The sequence below is a fragment of the Maylandia zebra genome, linkage group LG14, assembly GCF_041146795.1.
Source record: "Maylandia zebra isolate NMK-2024a linkage group LG14, Mzebra_GT3a, whole genome shotgun sequence".
In the NCBI taxonomy this organism is placed as follows: Eukaryota; Metazoa; Chordata; class Actinopteri; order Cichliformes; family Cichlidae; genus Maylandia; species Maylandia zebra.
In genome coordinates this window covers 22,214,756-22,234,919 of record NC_135180.1, presented here as the reverse complement: position 1 = coordinate 22,234,919, position 20,164 = coordinate 22,214,756, and the positions used below count along the sequence as shown (strand labels likewise).

The following is a 20,164-nucleotide window of genomic DNA, read 5'->3' as shown; positions in this document are numbered from 1 at the left end:
TACCATTGTCGTCATCATGTCCACACAGTTTGCTATTAGACAAGTGTTTAAAAGTGATGGAGTAAATAACCGACAGCAAATACATACAACAAAATATGAAATATTATTTTTATTAAAAAAAAAACAAACAAACAACTATTTTAGAGGAACTGTAAAATTTTCTAAAACTGCACTAAGTATGTTAAAAAAAGAAAAGAAAAGAAAATGCTCTGCTACTGGAAATAGCTACAAATAATCAACTGAAAATGAGCAGCTGTACACGCACCTTTACCTGACACATTTGAACTTACCGAACAAAAGCAGGTGCAACTGATTTATGTAACGCAAAAAATGTCAGTTACTTGCATGTTTTTGCAGTGTCACTTTTATCTTTTTCACTCGTCTACATGATTGTCCTTGTAGCTGCTTTAATCCTTTGCTCATACCGAGGCTGCTGGATAGCATTAACTTTAGCCACTTTGCCTTTGTTAGCTTCTTTAAAATGTCATTGTTCTCCTGGGTGAAGGTGAATTAAATGCCTGATTAAGTTTGTTGTCACAAATATTATGTCTTAGCTTCCATGCTAAACACACTTTAGCATGAAACTGTGAGTGTGTGTGCTGCAGTGCCCGTGTTGCTCATGCATAAAACGGACTGGCTCATAATTGAACAGAAATCAATCTAGGCCAGAAATCAGCTAGATGGTAGAAAATGGTTCCAGTCCCTGGCTGGTCAATCAGTGTGTCTCTAACTTTCTGACCATAAGCCAATGGAAAGTGTGAGCCCTTACCTCCATTTAAACAGTTGGCCTCCCTTAAGTACTAGTTTGCTTCAAGCGAAGGCCAGCTCTAATACCTTCATCTTATTAACCCTTGACTTCTCCTGTTGTTAAGGGACCAAGTGTCCAACTGTTGTTGTACTGTATTACTCACACATGTTGGTGTGCACTTTCTATACAAAAGTCAAAATAGGGAAGACGCAAAAGTTAAAGATTCCCAGTCATATCCCTCTTTCTGTAAAGTATTTAAGCTTAAACGTAGATTCTTTTTTAGCTCCTCTAGGTGCTACATGTACATGAATCACACATATTGTCACAATGTATCTATTATTAGAGTGGTAGGCAAAATCAGGAAATCTTTTCTTAATCAAGTAAATATCTGAAAAACTGCAGGCCACGTAAATCTAATCATTGGTCTGAAAAGTACCAGAATTATTTCTTTGTATGTGTGTTGCAGCTTTGGGAGCCACTAATTACACTTAGAGAGGTCTCTTAGCAGCAGGCCAGGCGCCCTTAAGGGGCCAGTGGTGAAGCTGTTGGGACGGGAGAAACAGATTACTTTGGTCTAGGGGCACTAATAAATGGATAGATGAACCAGCAGGGGCCCCTTTCTTTTATTCATTCTCCCAGTGGACGACCCCACAGAAGGCCTGTGCACACCAGCCCAGGCCTGCATTTTAAAACAGTTATTTTTCTTTGCATCATTGTGTTGAAGTAACTGTGTTGACAGAGCATGTAAAGTTTGAGGTTTTGCAGAGTTTGGATGATTTAGCGTGGACTGATTGAAGGCGCATGTTGATAAAAGCAAGCAAAATTTGGTTTGCATGCAAGTGTGAACGGCTACAGCATTGGAAAACATGTGTCCATCATTTGAGCCTGTAACATACTACAGCATCACTATCATGATGTGTGTTTTGGTGTGAGTGTGTGTGTCTGGGGGTGATAATCCTGGTTCCCATCTGTAGAGCCCAAGTGAAACCCCACTAAGCCACTTCATTCACTTTGATCCAGTTTTGGGGAGCAGTTTAATTTCCCATAATACCGTTGATCAATGATTTCCTTTCAGCATTGATGTAATTAGTGGTTCTAAGCCAGTTTTATTCTTCTATCTGTGTTTTACCCCCTTTTTTGAGGGCGGGGGGGGGGGGGGGGGGGGGGATTATATTTGAAGGAACATCAATATCAACTCACACAAAGGGTTACATCAACAGAAACAGGGAAACGTTCGTACTAGCAGTAGTAGTTACATGGAGTGGAAAACACAAATCATACCCTTTTTGGCTTACACTGCCTTCTCTCCAAACTTGCAACAGTTGCTGCTGTTTGGATAACTATGAATATTAAGTCAAAGCAATTGAAGTCTTCCCCAAACAATTCAATTTCTTACACACAATCCATCACATTAATATATGTAAGTTTGGTGTTATCTTATTAGGAAAGGGTTGTTTTATTAATTAACATGATTAAGTGGTTTAAGCTTAAACAGGATTGCCCGAATGCAATGGTCAAATGATTAATACAAACTATCTTTGGTGTTGTTACCGATTTTCAACGACAAAATGAGTTAAACCTAATTTTCTAACCACAACAAAGAGCCCTCATCCAGTGAGCACAAATGCAGCCAAGCTGTGTTGTGTGAAGCAGAACTATTTGGGATTTTGGTTCATTAAATGCACACTAGTGATACTGATATGTGTCGCTGTCAGATTGAGGTGATTAACTTGGTTCTTGCACTGTGATGCAACAGGAGGAAAACATGGCTCAGATGTCTGATTATGAATGCTAATGGAACGTCTAAATTTTGCTGATTCTTCTCAGCATTTTGCACATGTTTAGCATTCTTAGATGATTGTATTTCCTCTGTGTTGCTGTTTGGGGGGGAAAAAAAGAAACAAGGTGGATATTTGCTGTGCTCGCTGTCAGGAGCCAGCACGCACACATTAACAGTTTCCTGGTTTCTACTTTAAAGCTATTATTCGTGTTTGTTCTTAAAAGCCTTGTCAGGAGTAAATTATAGGGCCTTCTCCAACTTGAGACAACACGCCCATAGCATCACACCTGTCATTTGGTGGGCAGTGCCAGTCTTCTTCTGTAACAAAGGCTAAATGCAGGCCTCTGTATCTACTGTATTTAGACACATGGACGTTCAGGTGATCATGTAATTCAGTTTGAGGCCTTCACCTTGACAAATAACAGCGTAACATTGAGCTGATGTTTCTCTGTGTTTGTGGTGAATAAATCTTTTTTGAAATTGTTAAACTTATCCTGTCATTATTGTCAGTTTACAGAGTGTAATCATCTTCAGCTTCTTGGAAAAAGATAAATGTATTGTTCTGAAATTTTAATTAGTGTGTCCTGGAAAGACCATTTATATTTTTACATTCAACACAAGAAAATGCCAAACTTAATTAAACCAAAAATGTTCATTACCAAAAAAAAAATGTCTGAGGCTTCAGTAAGCAGTACAATCTTGATTTTCTAAAAGCCTATTGTGACATTTTGTACAAACAGTAAATTTAGTATCACAATAGAAGAATTGCTGGCAGATGTTCCACCAGATGTTTTTAGAATCTGATGACCTTTGTCACAGAGTTCTTGAAAGATGTTAATATCATCAAATAATAAACAAAACATCACTGTTTTAAGATTTTTAAGGGTTTGAATGGTTTACAAATGATTGCATTCTGTTTTTATTTGCAGAGTCCCAGTGTTTTTGGAAGCGTAGTTGTACTTCATACTTTCTATGGATGCCTCTTTAAATCACACTGTGGATCAGATTGGACCTTCTGGCTACAACTAACCCATAGACTTATCTTTGAGTTAAACCTGTCTTGTAAGGCTAACACACTTGTGTAGATGCCAGCAGCCTACAATTACTCACAAACCCTCTGCCAAACTCTGGCCAGGTTGTCATTACTTAGTTTGCCACCCTTTTGAAGTGTGTCAGTGCTTAGATGCTGGTCCCCTTTGACCTTGTAAGGGCTCGTCAGCTGTGTGTCTGTGTGCAGACTTCCCTGTTTCCATTCTGCTGGCTGATCTTTAAAGTTGCTCACTGGTCTGGTTACAGCCAGGGGGTGAGGCATGGCATTGAGTAGTTTCAAATGGAACCAAACTAAGCCTATATGCAAACAAAACCCAGGGAATTAGGGGAACTAAGCTGGCCTGTTCACAGTAACTCCTCGGCCAACGCTGAACCACAGAAGAGAGGAGAGGGAAGACAGGGGCAGAGCGCGGCTCGCTAAGTTCTCATGAATGGTCTGTTCTTTTAATTGTGTTGAACAAAACAAGAGGGGCTAAGTAATGGGGTTTTAAAGCGAAGCACATTTGGATAGATTGTGTAACGCCCTGTGTGGGTGTGAGGCAGGGAGAGGAGAGAGGGAGAGAGACACCGAGGGCGAGTGGGCGGTATTGTGTGGCAAGAACAAAAGGCAGAAGTTGGCAAACGGAGGCACCCATCGAAAAGCCTGGAACCAAACTGGCCAGCTAATTACTGACATGCATTGTTGACGAGGAGGAAACACAACAAAACGGGGATAAAGATTAATTTTGTACCTCATCCTTCTCACTGTCAGACACACAGAGACAAATCCTGTAAATTGAAAAAGAAAAAAAAAACCCGAGGCAGGCAGATAGAGGCAGGAGGGATCAGAGGGATAAAGATATGGGAGCGTAACAGTACAAAGCAGTACGAGTAAGACTTCCTTTATTCTCCTCTCAAGCACAAGCTATAGGCTTGTCTTTACATTTCTCAGCTGTTTCTCCTCAGACTCTCCCGAAGAAAAGTAAAGAATTTGGAGAACGAACTGTTCGTGAAACTCAAAGACAGAATAAACAGGCCATGAGAGCGTTTAAAGTTCCTGACAGTAGTAATATTTTTAGATCTGTTAAAAAAGAAATAAGAGACTGAAAGGTTGCAAAGGTGGTCAGATTGTATAGAGGCCAGGGTGATGGTACACAGAGGGTTTTAATGCAGCAGTATCTTGAGGAGCAAAAGGAAAAGAAAGGGGAAGAGAAAGAAAAAGATAGGAATGGCTGTTAGGATTATTAATATTGGTGTTTTTTTGAGGTGAGTGCTAACATTTCCTGACATGTTTGTTCTGCGTCTGGCTCGTTCAGACTTTGGTCTGCCATTTCTCCCGTTCTTTGCTCCCTTTTCTTTTTTTTGCTTTATTTCTGTGTTCCATTTTGACAAGTGTTTCGAAAAAATCGCTTGTCATCCCCGACGCTATGCCAGGCTGGTTTTCTTTTTCCCCCTCTCTCTTTTTTTTTTATTACCGTGGAGGTTTCACGAACGTACGCCGGCGATTTGGAGATGAAAGGGATGGAATCATCCGGATTCCTGCCCTGCCACTGAGCTGCTCAAACTCCCTGACAAAGCTGTCAGACTCCATTTTGGATCCAACTGCCAGAGTAAACTTGCTCTGCCATTCACAATCAACAAGAGGCAGTGCAAAGTCTCGCTCCAGCCCGTGTCAGAACCCTCCAACTGCTCCCCTTTTCAGATGTGTTAAAGTGCATTTTCTCTCTTTACATTATGTTTCGCTGCTTATATTCTTGATCTTTTCTTCTGTTTTCTGCCTTTGTGGTCCAGTTTGTACATTTACTTTGGTGATAAGACTGCCTGGTGTATTTAGAGATGTTTATAGGCAACGCATATTCTTATGGTTAAAAAAATTCAGGTAGTTAGTCTGATTTTATTGCATTTTCCTGGTTTGCACATTGCGTGTTTATAACATTTGTGGTAATAGTGAAGATTGTTCTGATAGGCTGCTGCCGTACGGGAAGATGATTAAGTTATGGCAAGGTAATTCCACTCAACAGGGAATTCCTTAGTCTCCTAGTTTTTTGGCATCATATCAAGGAATCATGTACAAATTGCGTAGTTATGAGGTAGTGTAGAGGTTTACCTTAGAGCACCCGTGTTTGGATCCAACTTCTTAACCAAAAAGTGATTGAAATGGGTCTTTTTAACACATTGTGGTATGTCACATAGAGAGGGCAAGGGACGGCACACATGAAAATAAGAGAGACAGAAAGAGGGAGGATGCTTGGCTTCTTTCCAGCAGTGGTGCTCCTGGTGTGAGTGAGGAAGGGTCTCCGTGCTCTGGCTGAGCTTTCATGTAGAGATGCCTATGAGAGAATGAAAGCAAGAGATGCGCAGAGGTGAGAGTGTGCAACGAGGTGTTTACGAGGGAACGTTTTAGCTTTGACCCAGCTTTATCGCCGGTCTTTGAAATGGAGCTGCAGCTGTTATTATTCGATTAATCAATTAGTTGAACACAAATTGCCAAATCTTTTGATATTTGTTGTTTTTGATCAAACCTATTCAGGTCAGTGTCTCTGGGTTAGTACATTCTATTTTATCCTGCATATTACATAGACAAAATGAAAATATTTGATAAATAACTGGCTAATAGCTTATAGAAAGTCTTATTGTGTTTCTCATAGAACTGCAGTTAGATCTATTAAATTGTACCTGAGATAATGAAGGCTCTAGTCTACAAAGTTGAGGGCTTCTCTCCTAGGAGCGTCAGGTTTGAGTGTGTTTTCATGACAGTTCATGTTTGTGCACCAAGACCACGGTCGCTCTCATCCCTTTGAAATAAAATAATAATTTTAATAACTTGATTGTTTCCTCTGTTAACCACTGAAACTGACAGCACACCGTTACAAAGAGCAAATTCTTCCACCTGCGTCGTTTATTCTGCTCTGCTCAGCCCAGCCTGAACCGTCAGCTTGGCCGGTCGCAGCGTGGCCCAGCTCGGCTTGGAATGAAGCGGCACGTCCATAATCTCTGTGCCGGCATGTTAATTTTCGAGTCAAAGGGGCAGCTCCCTTTTCATCACGGCAGAAGCTGTGGAATATTCAGTGCGCTGCAGATGTTCATGAATAATGTCTGTGGCCAAACCCCTGGCTGAGGCTGGGGGAGGAGGGATAGTGGGATGAGGGAGAGGGGAAGGGAAGGGGGTAAGTCGGGGGTTGGAGGAAGGGAGGGAGGCCAGATGAATTACACGTAGGGGGGATCTGACAGGCGGCGTGAAGCTTTGTGATCATTCCAAAGTTCTAATAATCTCTCTCACCTTCTCCATCTCCCCAGTAATGAAAGAGAATAGGTGATTGCACCCCGGGCTATGTTCCCCGCGTAATGACTCCTCCAAAGGCACAGAGCCGCCAAGGAAAAATGAACTTTGAATGAGTGGCGAATTGGCTCTGACAGAGTGATAGACCGTGACACAGATTCTGTAGCAAAACAGACGTAGTGCTAATTGATTATCAATATTTTAAGCAAAGTGATGAAAATAAGCATTAAGAGATGAGAAAGAGGAAAGAGAGTGCAGAACAGTGCCTTAAAGGGGGGGGGGGGGGGGGCTGTCATTTGTCCAGTCTACCTCCTTCTTTCTCTCCCTCTCTCTTGCGTCTGCTGCTCCCGCGGCCAGGCTGTCTCCCTCATTACCCCACTCTACTTTTTTTTAAAATGCATTCCTCCTTTTGGTTTTCCTTAATCATGACTTATGAGCTGATATTTCAGTGTTAATTGTCAAATATGTTCCTGGACTCAGTGCAATGCTGCACTTTATTTCTTCGCTCTCACCTTCAGTTTTGTCTCTGATGATTTGCTGCTATCAGTCATCTTGTGTCTCAAAGTGCATAATTTAGGATTGTAATCACTTATTAATTTTTTTTTCCTGTAAGAAAGAAAAGAAATCGCTGTAGCCAGCTACACTGAGGGCACTGTCTGTCAGACTGTGGCTCGACAGAATTTGTGACATGAAATTAAATAATCTTTCTGAGGAGAACCACGTGCACACGAACACACACACACTCGTCATTCATGAAGTCCAGACCAAAGAGTGGACTGGGAGTACCCGAGACCACCAAGTTTGTATGTCTTTTCTGTAGTGTGTGTTTGTTCCTGTAATGTGGTCAGTTGTGCTGGGTCCTATTGATGCTGGCAGGGTCCCGCCTCTCCTGCCTTTTTTCTAAGTGGCCGCCCTTTTGAACCTCCTTGTGTCAGCGCTGCGATTAGCGGCTTGAGTTTACCTTTCATGTGCGGGGGTCCTCATAGATTTAGTCCCATCTACCCCCTTTGTAACCGCCTGCACACACATGAGACACACACTCAGTGGTGTGCCATTACAATGGCATCCAACAGGCTTTCAGCATGGGAACCAGAGCCTATTCTCCGCCATTCAACAGCATGCTGAAGTGCATTCACACAGGAATAAATGAGCAGATATAAACACACAGACACACACATACACACACTAGGCAAGAATATTTTGGCCCTGACATTGTAGAGCACACAAATTCATAATCACACTCAATGCTTTTGCAAATGAATTGTTTCTGTTTCTTGTGCAGCTGTTCTGGACTTACGGCATCCTTGTTTAATTTGGGAAAAATGAAATTTTGCAATCAACAGACTCAACAATAATTGCACTACTGTTGTAATAATTTCTATTCTGGTCTTTAGAGGCAAACTACAAGACAGGATTAAATGTGTATAATTTACATGCATTCTTGCTGACAAGGGCTCCAAATTTATTTGTAGAGACAGACACTCAGATTTGAACACATGCATTTGAATTGTGCTTATATATATTTTTGGATTAAGCGGGCTCTGAGATCATTAGTTTATGTAGTGACTTCCCATCTGTAGAGTCTGTTATGAAGCGTCCGGAGATACTGCCGCTACTGGCACACAGCAACTCAAGAAAACCACATGTCAGAGGGACGGTTGCCAATTGGGCACAAGAAAAAGTGTGACTGTGAGCCGCTCGTATGTGCAAAAAGGTAAAGCATAAACCTGTGCAGACACACATGGTGGGACTGCTGGACCACCTCAGTGGAGAGATAAAAATCATTAGCTGTGCTCCTTTAATTTTTGAATGTGCGTTCTAAGACCGGGATCACCTGAGTGTGAAGCAACAGAGTGGAGTAACAGCTGGCAGAGGGATCCACATTTGGTTGTAGTGTTTATTGTAACAAAGAGCATATGAAACATGCATAAATGACATTAGGTTCTATTTTTCTACTTTTTTATAACTTTTAGGTTAGGTCTTGGGTCTTTTAGGTTTCCTTTTTGATCAAAAATGTAAGAATACTAATTATTTCCTGCTTTTTCTTCACAAAATAACTGAACTTTTTTTAAATTGAGAACATGAGAAATAATCAATGACATCCAGGATCATCGGTTTATTGCAAACTTAGCAGCAACCGGCTCTGCTTTGTGCGTTTTCCCCTAAAAATTGGTCGTTTCCAACAAATGAGAAAAACAAGTGAAAGGTACTTGCTGACACAACTAAGTTGCTGCCAGTGTGAGCTCAGGGGTGCACAGTATTTAGTGATGGAAACTTATGTCACTACCTTTCCATTTCCTAAAAAGGCATTACTATGGCCAGTTTTAAAAAAAATTAAATTGTGATGTTGATATAACATCTCAAGATGATATGAATCAAGTGCACAAATACATTGAAAGGTTAAAAAATAGAAAAGGGGCAGGAGAGTAGAAAAGGTTAGGGAGAGATCGCAGAGGAGAAGAAAGCACATGAAGAAGAAGAAAGGAAAAACTAGATATCTGTAAAGGGGGGACGATGGCATTTGTAGAAGTGGCAGGGTTGAAGTTGAGGGTGAGATGTCATTCAGAGGCCCCGGGATGCTTAATATTTCACCGTGTGATCCCTGCATTATGGATTGGTCTGATTGCCCTCTCAAGACCTCTGTTATGCACTTACCCACATGCACTTAGTGCGAAGTTCTTAATTACAAAACTTTTGTATTTGTCTCAAAGACATTCTCTTATGAAACCACTAAATCTGTCATTTTAAATATTAGAGGCACACATATAAATGGGATATTTTAGTATGCACTGGAAGCACTTAAAGTATTTGCAATGTATATATGAGATTTCCATACCGAGGTTTCAAGGTTGAACTTTGTTTGACCTTGTAACTATCATATAGAGGCTTTGTTGTTACCCCCCCCCCCCCCCCCCCCCCAAGGCCTGTATGTGTATATGAGTATATGAGGCACTTCTGTGTGTCTCATGTCTAGCCGTGTGTTTTCCTTAAGGTGTGTTTATGTGTGCATGTGTGTGAACAGCCTGTGGTAGTGTATGGTCCTTAGAGTAACGTCACTCTCTGATCTCTATGACCGCTGCAGGCCTCTGTTCATCCCAAGGTTTTCCGCAATTCTCCTTTCTGGTCCAGGGTCCAGGGCCTGTTATCCCGCGAATCCTGATATACATTTTCACCCTTGAGTCTAAAGGGCAAGGTGGGGTGACTGGTCCAAGCCACCCACATGCATCAGGAAGACCCCACTGCTTACCTTGTTATTTCCTCGCCTGGCCTTAATGAAGCCGGTGCTCATCGGCAGACCTCCTGTGAAAGATTTTGCCCAAAGGAAATAAGACCTGGACCCCAATAGGGCAAACATGGTGTTTGTATTGATCAACCTTATTATTAAGCCTCACTTATAAATTATTTTAAATGTGCAATTAATTTGGTAAATCTACTAGTTCTTATATAGTGCTTTCCCTTTCTGCTTGAGCACTCAAAGGACTTTAAACAACACATTTCATTCACCTGTTCTCACACATTCATTCAAGTCCTTTTTCATGAATGCAGTGACACTGTCATTTAAAACTGTTATTTAATTAAAAAGGCAACATATGAGATGTTGAAACTTAGTTTTTTTTTTCAATACCTCTCAAAAAAGTTTGGCCTCATGGGGCAAAAGACCAGTTTTGCTCCAGTAAAATATTGACCACAGGTAAGTGACATAACTGGGTATAAAACGGCCATCAGCGAAGTAAAATTGGAGAGGGATTCAATATTCTGTGAAAGACCGTGTCGGCGAACAGTTGAACTATTTAAGAATAAAGTTTCTTAACTCATTCACTGCCAGCCATTGGCAGTGAATGAGTTAAACCCATTGACTCATGCACTGCAATTGACGGCTATAGACGTCAATGGCAGTGAATGAGTTAATATAAAAATTTTAAGAATTTGAAGGTTGCATCATCTATACTACATAATATCAAAGAACCTTTCAGAGAATCTGGAGATACTGTTGTGTGTTAGGCTAACGGTTGTGATCTTCAGGCTGTCAGGCAGCACTGCATTAAAAACAGACAGGATTCTGTAGTGGAAATTACTGCACGTACTCAGAAAAACTTCTGAAAAACACCATAATTCAACACAGCTTCCCACTGCATTCTCAAATGCAAATTAAACTCTATTATGCACAGAAACAAATAGCTGGATGCACATTGCATCTTGGAGGCTAAAGCAGAAAGCAAAAATCCCACAGTTAAAACCAACACATCAGTGATAATAAGGGGGTGCAGTAGTCCACACTTTGTGTAGCTTGCACATTTGTGAAGGCATCATTAATGCTAAACAATATATTCAAGATCTGAAGCTACACATGGCTCCATAACAGCAACTGTCATCTGTTATTTGCTGCTCAGGAAGACGATGCTCTGACACTGAGCTGTGATAAAGTCCACATAACATAGATAAATAGCAGTGTTATTACATTTATTTTAATCCTGTGGTTTCTGGATCTGTTGGAGTTAAAGCCCCACTGATGTATACTGATCTGTCAGCATAGGCAAATTTTAATTTATTAGTCAATAAATGAAAAATTCAACCACATTATGAGTGTTGACATTGCAGAACTTTTGGGGTGACTTGAGGTTAGGGCTGGGCCATATCATACCGTTCACGGTAATACCGGTATAATGTTGGGCAATGATAAGAAAATGAAATATCGCGATAGAATATGGGTAAAACACGCATGCGCAGTGCCTTTGTTTTCATATGCACATGGAGGAAAAGGCGTGCTGGCGACGGAGAATGAGAAGAGTGAAAGCGGATCACTGAATGAAACGGATGAACCAGAACTGGTTTGTAAAAATGCTGCAACTTTAGTGGTGTGGAACTGGTTTAGCTTTCGTCCATCAGATACACAACAAAGCATTATTTTTGGTAGAGCATGCTAGCAGGCCGTCGTTATTACCGTGTTTTTTGGAAAATACGACGCATTTAAAATCAATCCTTTGATTTTTCTTAAAATCGACAGTGCCCCTTATAATCCCGTGTGCCTTATGTATGAATTCTGGTTGTGTTTACTGACCTCGAAACGATTTTATGTCGTACGCAGCGCTCGAAAATCTGTCAGACGTTTTAGTACGACTTTGCTAAGCTACGAAGCCGCACCGCTTGATGGATTGTCGGAGCATTACGGCTATCGTAGGCAGGAGCCTCGCGGAGTGATATGTACTGTGCTTCAACATAATATTACCATATTGTGTGTGTATAACCTTTTTCTAAGTTTTGTGGATATTATACAGGGTTATGCTGAGGATATGTCGGCCAATTTCCACTGGAAATGCCTTTTGGTTTAACTGACAACAAGGAATTTGCATTTGTACTGTTAAATTTTTATATAACTTTAATGCACATAAAAACAGCTGCTTGTTTAAGTGAAAATACATTGATGGTTTTTTTTCCACTAATAAAGTTGTGGAGTTGTAAAGCATTTTGTCTAGTGTCAATTATATCGTCAGTTATATCGTTATCGCAAATTTTCAAATGTATATCGTGATAAATATTTTTGGTCATATCGCCCTGCTCTACTTGAGGTATTGTTTTTAACACACATACACGTACTCTCATCTTGTTTTGACTAGAAAATGGTTCAAAACCAGTAAGTACCAACATCATTATGTCATTTCTGGCATTTTTACATTAGAAATTACTCCATGTAATTCATTTGTGATGAAAATCGTTGTTTTTAATCATTTCAGCTTTGAAATAAATTGTTCCTATGTGATGTGGACAAAGGGTTGCAGTGTGAAAGATCAAAGTTTTGGCCTGGGTACGCTCTATCTTGGGAAATAGGCTGTGAAAAGGAAGATGTTGGACTTTTTGTTTTGAGATTTACTGCATATATCAGTTCCCTCGAGCTTTTGTTCTCAGTATGCAAAGATATAAATTCGATCCAGAGTTTTTCCTTTAGCTAAAACTCCTCTTAATTCCTTTCCTCTGAGTTTGACAGATGCAAACTCAGCGTGATCACTGAAATGAAAATATAAACATGGAGCCCAGGTGTCTGGAGTTAAGAGGCTGTTTTTAAAAAATGAAAGAACAAATGTTGAGAAGAGGAGGAGGAGGAGAGTTTTGGGTGTTGAGTCTGACACTGAAAAGTAGGGAAAGTCAAAATTCTTCACATACTGAGATGAAGTCCTTATGACTTCATAGTGTAGAGATCAGCATGTCAATCTGTCACAACAACATGGCAGCATTACAGAACCGGCATCTTACGTCTGGCTCTGTCATTTAGACAATAACTCTTCACTGAAGCATCCATTACACCACAGGAACAGAAGACCTAATTGATGCATCCCCCCCAGCATCACGATATAGCAGCAAAATAAAAAAAAGCTTTTCAGACGACTGCAGATGAATAATTCATTGATTTTTTTGTAAGATATCGTTGTCTAATTGTTTAGTTTGTAAATATTTCATGTGCGTCATTAATTCAGATTGACGAGAGAAGCTAAGAGAAGCTTGTGATAAGGATCATCGAAGTTCAGTGCCTACAAGATTTGTTCTCGAATGGCTTTTAGAGACATCTGATTGAGTCGCACTCATTCATAAACAGGAATTTTGTGAATTGATTACGATTTTGTTCACGTTATTGTGACCTGAAGGCCTTTTTCAAGGCCCAAATACCAAAAATTATCTGTTGCCATAATAAAGCCTCCCCCTTGTATAATTTCACGCGTTCTGGTGTTAAATATTTAAATGACTTTATGTAGTATCGTTTCATCTCTGCCCATTCAATCATATCAAATTACAGTTTACAGCTATGAGGTCTAAGTGAGCTGGTTTTGATAGACCCACAGGCACCTGCAGACATGCACATAAAATCCAGGCCTGGATAAAGCATTCTGCCTGTGTTGACTGCGGACTGTGCCACCTAGTGGTCGCTCGGGATATTGCGTCTTCCCATGATCACTCTCACCTCCAAACCTGCAGTGCATAATCACATTACTCCCTCAGATAGATGTCTCGTAGATAGCCAAAGTCTGTTTTTTTCCTTCGTCCTCATGTGTCATGTGTTACCGGCTTTTTCTTAGTATTTCCTGAATTCATATTTTTTTAACAGTTAGAGAAAAGTTCCAAAGTTCTCTCTCTTGCATTTTGTGAAATGTCAGCCCAGTGAGGCTTTGGTATTAAACTGAAATATTGTCTCTTTTTTGTGGTGTTTGAATTACTCCTCCAAAGCCTCCAGAATATTTCTTCATCATCAAATGGTGATCTGACTTTGTAACAAGCTACATTAACTACACAGCTATTTGGGTTTTCCAAGCTGTTACAGATTTAATGATAAAATGGTCCTAATGCTTTTTATTTTTAAATGTGACAGTATAATGTTCTCCACTGATTAGTATGTCGGTCTGTCCGTCTGTCTTGTCTTTGTGCCTGCCCGGCCTGTTATGCATCTGCCGGTATGCCACATGTCTGTTTGCCATCCCCATTGTTTTCTTAAGTTTCTTATTCTCGCCTTTCTGCCTGTCAGTGCAGTTATCCGTCAGTGTGTCAACGTGTCTGTCTGCCTGTCCTCCAGCCTGTCTGTGTATTATTTATTTATTTATTTATTGTCTTAGCTGTCTCTTCGGTGTGCTGTGTTGGTTGGAGGCCCAGCTGCCGAGCTTCACTGTAAAGTGCTGGGCTGATTGGAAGGGACGTTTTTCCAATGGCGCCGCGCTGCCTCTAATATTCTGTTTGTCGTTGGGTGTGAGGCTGATTTATCACGCCCCCTCTCCTGCTGACATTCAGATTCACTTTGATTGGCGGCTGGACAGAATGACACCCACCACTTCCAACACTGAAACACCACTACAGCGTTTGCACACACATTCTCTCTCTCACACACACAAACACAGACAGTCAAATGTGATGCTCTGCATACTCGCAGCCAGGTACACAGTGGATATGAATATGCCTATTCCACCAACACATTTCCACTTACACTTGAAGACATGCACTTGCATACATAAACTCACTCATAAACTTGCACAAATACCCAGTCTGAGCAGAGTTATGAACTCTGTCTTCTGCACGCTAGTTTGTAAGTGTTGTATTGAGTTTATCGAACAATGTGGGCAGACTGCTGCTCTTTTGTTGTTCCTTCACCCCACGAACTCTATAATATGCTAGCCTTTCTCACTTTTAATGCTCACTTACTGCATGCGGCCTAAGGCCCAAGCTAGCATACTCTTGCGTTGAATAACCACCACCTCCACCCTCTCCACTCCACATCCCTCCTTAATAACTCTATAACTCACCTCAGCCTTAGATTTAATTGCTTATCTGTGTGTAAACGTATTAACCCTCTGCTGTATCTGTTTTGCTGCCGTCCCGGGGGCCCGACAAGCCTCTCTGACTGCCGTGCCTTACATCCAATGAATAGTCCTTCTCTGAGCGGTAATAGGGAATCAGCATCGTAGCAGCAAGCATTGGTGGCGTGTAAGAGATAAATCAGATTGGGGGTCTTGCTTTGCCAGTTTATTGAATCTAAATTGCGTGCGCGCTTGGCCCCCGCCGGCCCTACACGGCCCATCCATCTCCCGGCTGATAATGGAGCAGGCCCGATTCCACCTGGTGGGAGCATTATTACATTTCCCCTCTAACGAGACCCAGCTAATCCTGCCAAGGGAGGAGAACAGAAGAGGGGAGAAAAGAAGAGAATAGTAAAGAGAGGAGTGAAGGAAAATGTTGGGGGAGGAAGAGAAGAAAGAGAAAAAGTAGGGAGGAGGAAAGAGATAGAAGAGGGTTTAAAAAAGAAAAAGAAAAAAAAGATCCATCCTGGCATCCTCCATCTACCTCCCACTCTCCTGCCTTCTCTCTTTCACACTTTCTTCCTTTCTGTTGCCGCGCATAAAACATCTTCCAGCGCCATCACAGCTACATAGCCCCTGGGCCCCTGAGCTGCAATTACACTCATAATCACAATGCGATTTCACTGACACTCTCCGCCCCTTCCCGCTGCCTTCCCTCCTCTTTCCCTCCACCCCTGCAGCCAAGACTGAACGAAGTCTAAATGAAGTGAAAGGCCTCTCCTTTCCCAACAGCCGGCCGTTTATTACCTGCTTTAATAAAAGTCCATCACAGAATTATCCGACAATGAACTGGAGCCGCTAAGTTGCCGAGAAAGATACTTCCAATAAGCAACGTCTACGCGCAGATGCGCCTATGTGCGTTGTTGCTGTTAATTCATTTTACATGCATTTTGCACCTGTAATGTTAACAGGCTTTTCATGCTAGTGCAGCAAAGTATGTTGCTTTAATGTATTTTTCTGTAGTTAATCTTTTTTTTTTAAAGCAGAGCTACTTATTGATGTAATTAAATCATATCCCTGGCTCAGCGCTCAGGCCTACTTTCATTGTTTTGAGGGGGCAGGAGCCCCGTGAGGCAGTGCACTGATGAGAGATGGATAAACAGTTTGATTTTCTGCTATCGCCCCCAGGCGCAGTGTACTGGAGAGATGAGCAAGAGAAGGAAGAGAAAGCATTAAAAACGAGGAGGGGTGGGATAGGGCAAAACAGAAGGAGAGAAGCGAGCAAGAGGATAAGAGAACCTGTTGGGGGAGGGATGAAGGGATAGAGGTGGAGGATAAACATGCAAAGAAAAAGAGGCGACAAATCACTCCTGTTGTTTTGTGTACACGTTTGTGTGCACAGAGGCGAAGCTTTGCCTCTTATTTTTGCTTGTTTGTCTGTTTCCCGTGCTGTTTTAGTTCCTCCTTTATCGCACATGGCCCCCGTATATCTGCCGATCTCCCTCTCCCTTTTTTCCCTCCTCTTTCTCCCCGTCTCCCTTCCACTCCATCACACCACCAATACCGCTCTGTCTCCTACCTGCCTCTCGGTAGCCCCGAGCAAAGAGTGAACTGAAGAACACAGAGGAGTTCACACACACATACAAAAACACACACACACAGGCAAGAAAACTTGTGAAGGATGGTGCAGATCGTCTTTTTTCCCCTCTCTGCTTTTTTCATTTGGCACATTCACACAGACACAAACTTACTAAATTATGACTGTGTTTGCTAAGAGAAATAGATTGGCTGCTGTTGATTTGGTTAGGCTTGCTCCCATGCGCATACACATACATGCACCCACCATAGCTGAGGGAGGTAGTGGAGGGTTCAGTCATCCATGTAGAGTCATTGTTAGTAAAGATGCGGAACCTCCAGACTTAACCAGCCGTAACAGCAGTGTGACGGGTTCTTTGTCTACGCCAATTACTGAACAAAAAGCAGCGCAGTCACAGAGAGACTGGCACAACCCATGGCCTCCTGCATCCAAACACACACAGACACGTACACGGGCCTATGTATTGTATTTTTATGTAACATATTTACTTGCAGTCTAACTAATACACAAAGTCAGGCACAAAATGAGAAGCGTGCGCTGAGCACACATGCATATGCAGACACCTCGAGCGGTACAATAAACCACATTTGGACACCCACAGCTGTGCCCTGACACAAACATGCTGTAAGCGCTCACAAACACTTACACCCACTCTTATATTGTATTAACTTCCCCAAAAACAGTGCAGCGCTCTCATTCTCTTCCTCCCCCTTCAGTTCTCGTCGGCTCACTCTCTTCTTCTGTTTCTCTGCCTCTTTTTTTCCCTTTTTTTTTCTCAAAGTTTAAACTCATTAAGTGTAATGATATTGGAGACTCAATTTTACATAGCTCACTCATCAACCAAGTGAGATAGCAATAAAGGCGAATGGCTCCGCTGAGGCCCTAACGCTGCAAAATAAATGATGCGCCGCAACGGAAATGTAATTAATTTAGAGGCAGTATTGATAGTCCTGCCATACACGGCATTATATTCTTTAATGTGGCTTAACATCTTGATTATTCAGGGGGAAAAGGTGGCGGAAAAGGGAGTGGAGACAACACGATTCATGATGAGACATGCGTAAAATGCCCTGACGAGTGTTTACTCCCGCTGCCTCACTTTCTCTTAAGCTTTTCATTATGCCAAGACGATAAACACCTCTCAGGAAGAAATGCTGACTTTTACAGCAGCATAAAGGGAAAGCAGTGAAGGGGTGCTGCCTGATATGGAGAGGAGGATAAGGCATCATTCATATTTTGTGTATTTCCAGGCATACTGTTTATTCAGTGACGAATTCTGTGAAAATTGCCTGCATTTCCTCTCCGATGAGCACGTTTGTTTCAAAATACAGAAAAAGGGCCACAAAGAGATGTATTTATTTTAGAGGGGCTCAGATTTATTTGAAAGAATGGGTTTGGACTGAATTTATTTCTATTTTTTTACAGGACACAAAATGATCTTTAATATTATTATTAATTGTTTAATTGATTATTAAAATGATATACTTCTTTCCTTTCAGCTAAGACTGATGAAGTCCTGAAGGCCAAAGTTGCCAAAAGAGAGGAGGAGGCCCGGAAAAAGCTAGAAGAAGGTGAGTGAAAAGAGTTTGTTGTGCTTTTGTGTTCACGTTAATGTCGGCACCAATACCAAAGCAGTTTTAATTTGGCAAGGCAAAGAAAAATAGAAAAAAAATCAAAGCCTGAACCATTAACTATAGCAAAACTGCAAAATTAGAGACGTCGGCAAGATTGAGCAGCGGAAATAATAAAATAGTTCATTCTAATTATATTACTAGTAATCTTTGTTCATATTTTGTTCTCTATTAAGAGCCATCAATATTAATTTTGAGGAGTGGTAAACATGAAACGAAAAACAGACAAAATTGTGGGCAGTAAGACATCTGTTGCTCAACTTCAGTTTCTACACGTTTGTCTAAAATCAGCAGGATCAGGTGTAACTGGTAAACAACAAAAAGGCAAAATTGTTGCATGTGTGTTCAGACATATTTTGTAAAGCTTAGTGGCACGTAAAAAAAGCAAACACTTGAAATGCTATGAAGTGAAAGAGCAGGAAATATAGTGCTCATTCTTATAGCAAGAAATCCCTCCGCGCTTGGCAGCATTGGGGATTTTACAGTGTTACTCATCTAATGTGTTTACATTAACAAATCAGCAACCCGTCTTATGCTTTCACACGCCATCTATACTTTGCAAAACATGGATTCTGAGATGCTGATTAGTTTTTATTAGGACAGCTGTAATTTACATGAAAACGCTGGTAGAAAAGTAGAAATACACACAGCATTGCAGGCAATAAATCTATCCCGAATCCCCCACTACCACCAGCAAAGGACAAGCAGACACACACACATTCGCAGACCCACACATTATCTCAATACACATTCAAATTAAGTCAAGAGTAATTTGCAGTGGATGTGCTAACACTAATAAAGTCCTTTCTGACCAGCACGATATAAATGAGAATATCAAATGTTATCAACAAACTGTGTTTGTTTTTATGTGTACATGCACACACAGACTTGTGTAGTCGTGTCATTTCTTTTTTCTGATGTTTTATATTTCTGGACTCTCCCACTTTTCTTCTGGTATAATTTTTTTTGTTTACGTCAAGGATGCATGGCAGTGTGACCTTTAAAGTTAGCTGACCTTTTAGCCAAATGAAAGTCCAGCCATCAGAAACTAATTAGCCCTGCACTCTTACTTTAGTCGCCCAGTAGTGGGAGGAATTGATTCCTTCCTCCTCTGTATTGCACAATGTTTTTGTCCTTTTTTTGTTTTTGTTTGTTTGTTTGTTTTATTCAGCGTCTCTTTTTTCATGTTCATATTACTCTTTTTTTTTTTCTGGTCTAGTGCACTGTCTCTACCTTTCCTTTCCTTTCCTTTCCTTGCATCACCTGCACCTCCAGCTCTCTTTCTGTGTCTTTCTTTCTCTGTTTTTTCACATCTCTGTGTGGATGCATTGCCAAAGTGGTGACTAAGTGTCTTGCTTGGGGCAACAGATCAAGGCTCCCAGTCAAATAGCTTTCTTAAGCAAAGTTCACACTGCACCGTTGCCTCTTTTTAGAATCAGTTGACTCGTTCTCCCCTTTGCTCAAAGCTCCCTCTACCTTCACTCCAACTCCAAAAAAAAGGTGTTGTGCTCGACTGTAGTGGAGCGGTGCAGTACAGCATACTGAACAGGCACTGCCTTGGAGGATGCTCATTTTATTCGTTTCCCCCTGCACAGGGACACAAGAAGTGAGATCAGAGTCACGACAAAGTGGCCCTGACGACTCGCTCTTGTCTCTGCACCAATAGGAGCCGCCGTCACAAATACACACAAGCACGTATGCACAAGCGGCGTCGGCTAGCTCCATCCTTTTCTGCCTTTCCTTCCAGCACATTGAAAAATGGAGGTGGGCAACTGATGCTGCTAAACAGCAGATCACCAAAGTTCTCCTGATTCCCTGCAGGGGCT

At 41.4% G+C, this 20,164-nt stretch overlaps 1 protein-coding gene across 3 annotated transcripts in view; it reads left to right on the top strand.

Moving 5' to 3' along the window:
- Positions 1 to 20,164, top strand: part of rsrc1 (arginine/serine-rich coiled-coil 1) — a 124,372-nt gene that overhangs the window by 80,206 nt on the left and 24,002 nt on the right. For all 3 annotated transcript variants that reach the window (XM_076873204.1, XM_004543713.3, XM_004543714.5), the window contains exon 7: positions 18,207 to 18,278. In XM_076873204.1, the coding sequence (XP_076729319.1) occupies positions 18,207 to 18,278 (72 nt within the window). The remainder of the gene's footprint in view (positions 1 to 18,206; positions 18,279 to 20,164) is intronic.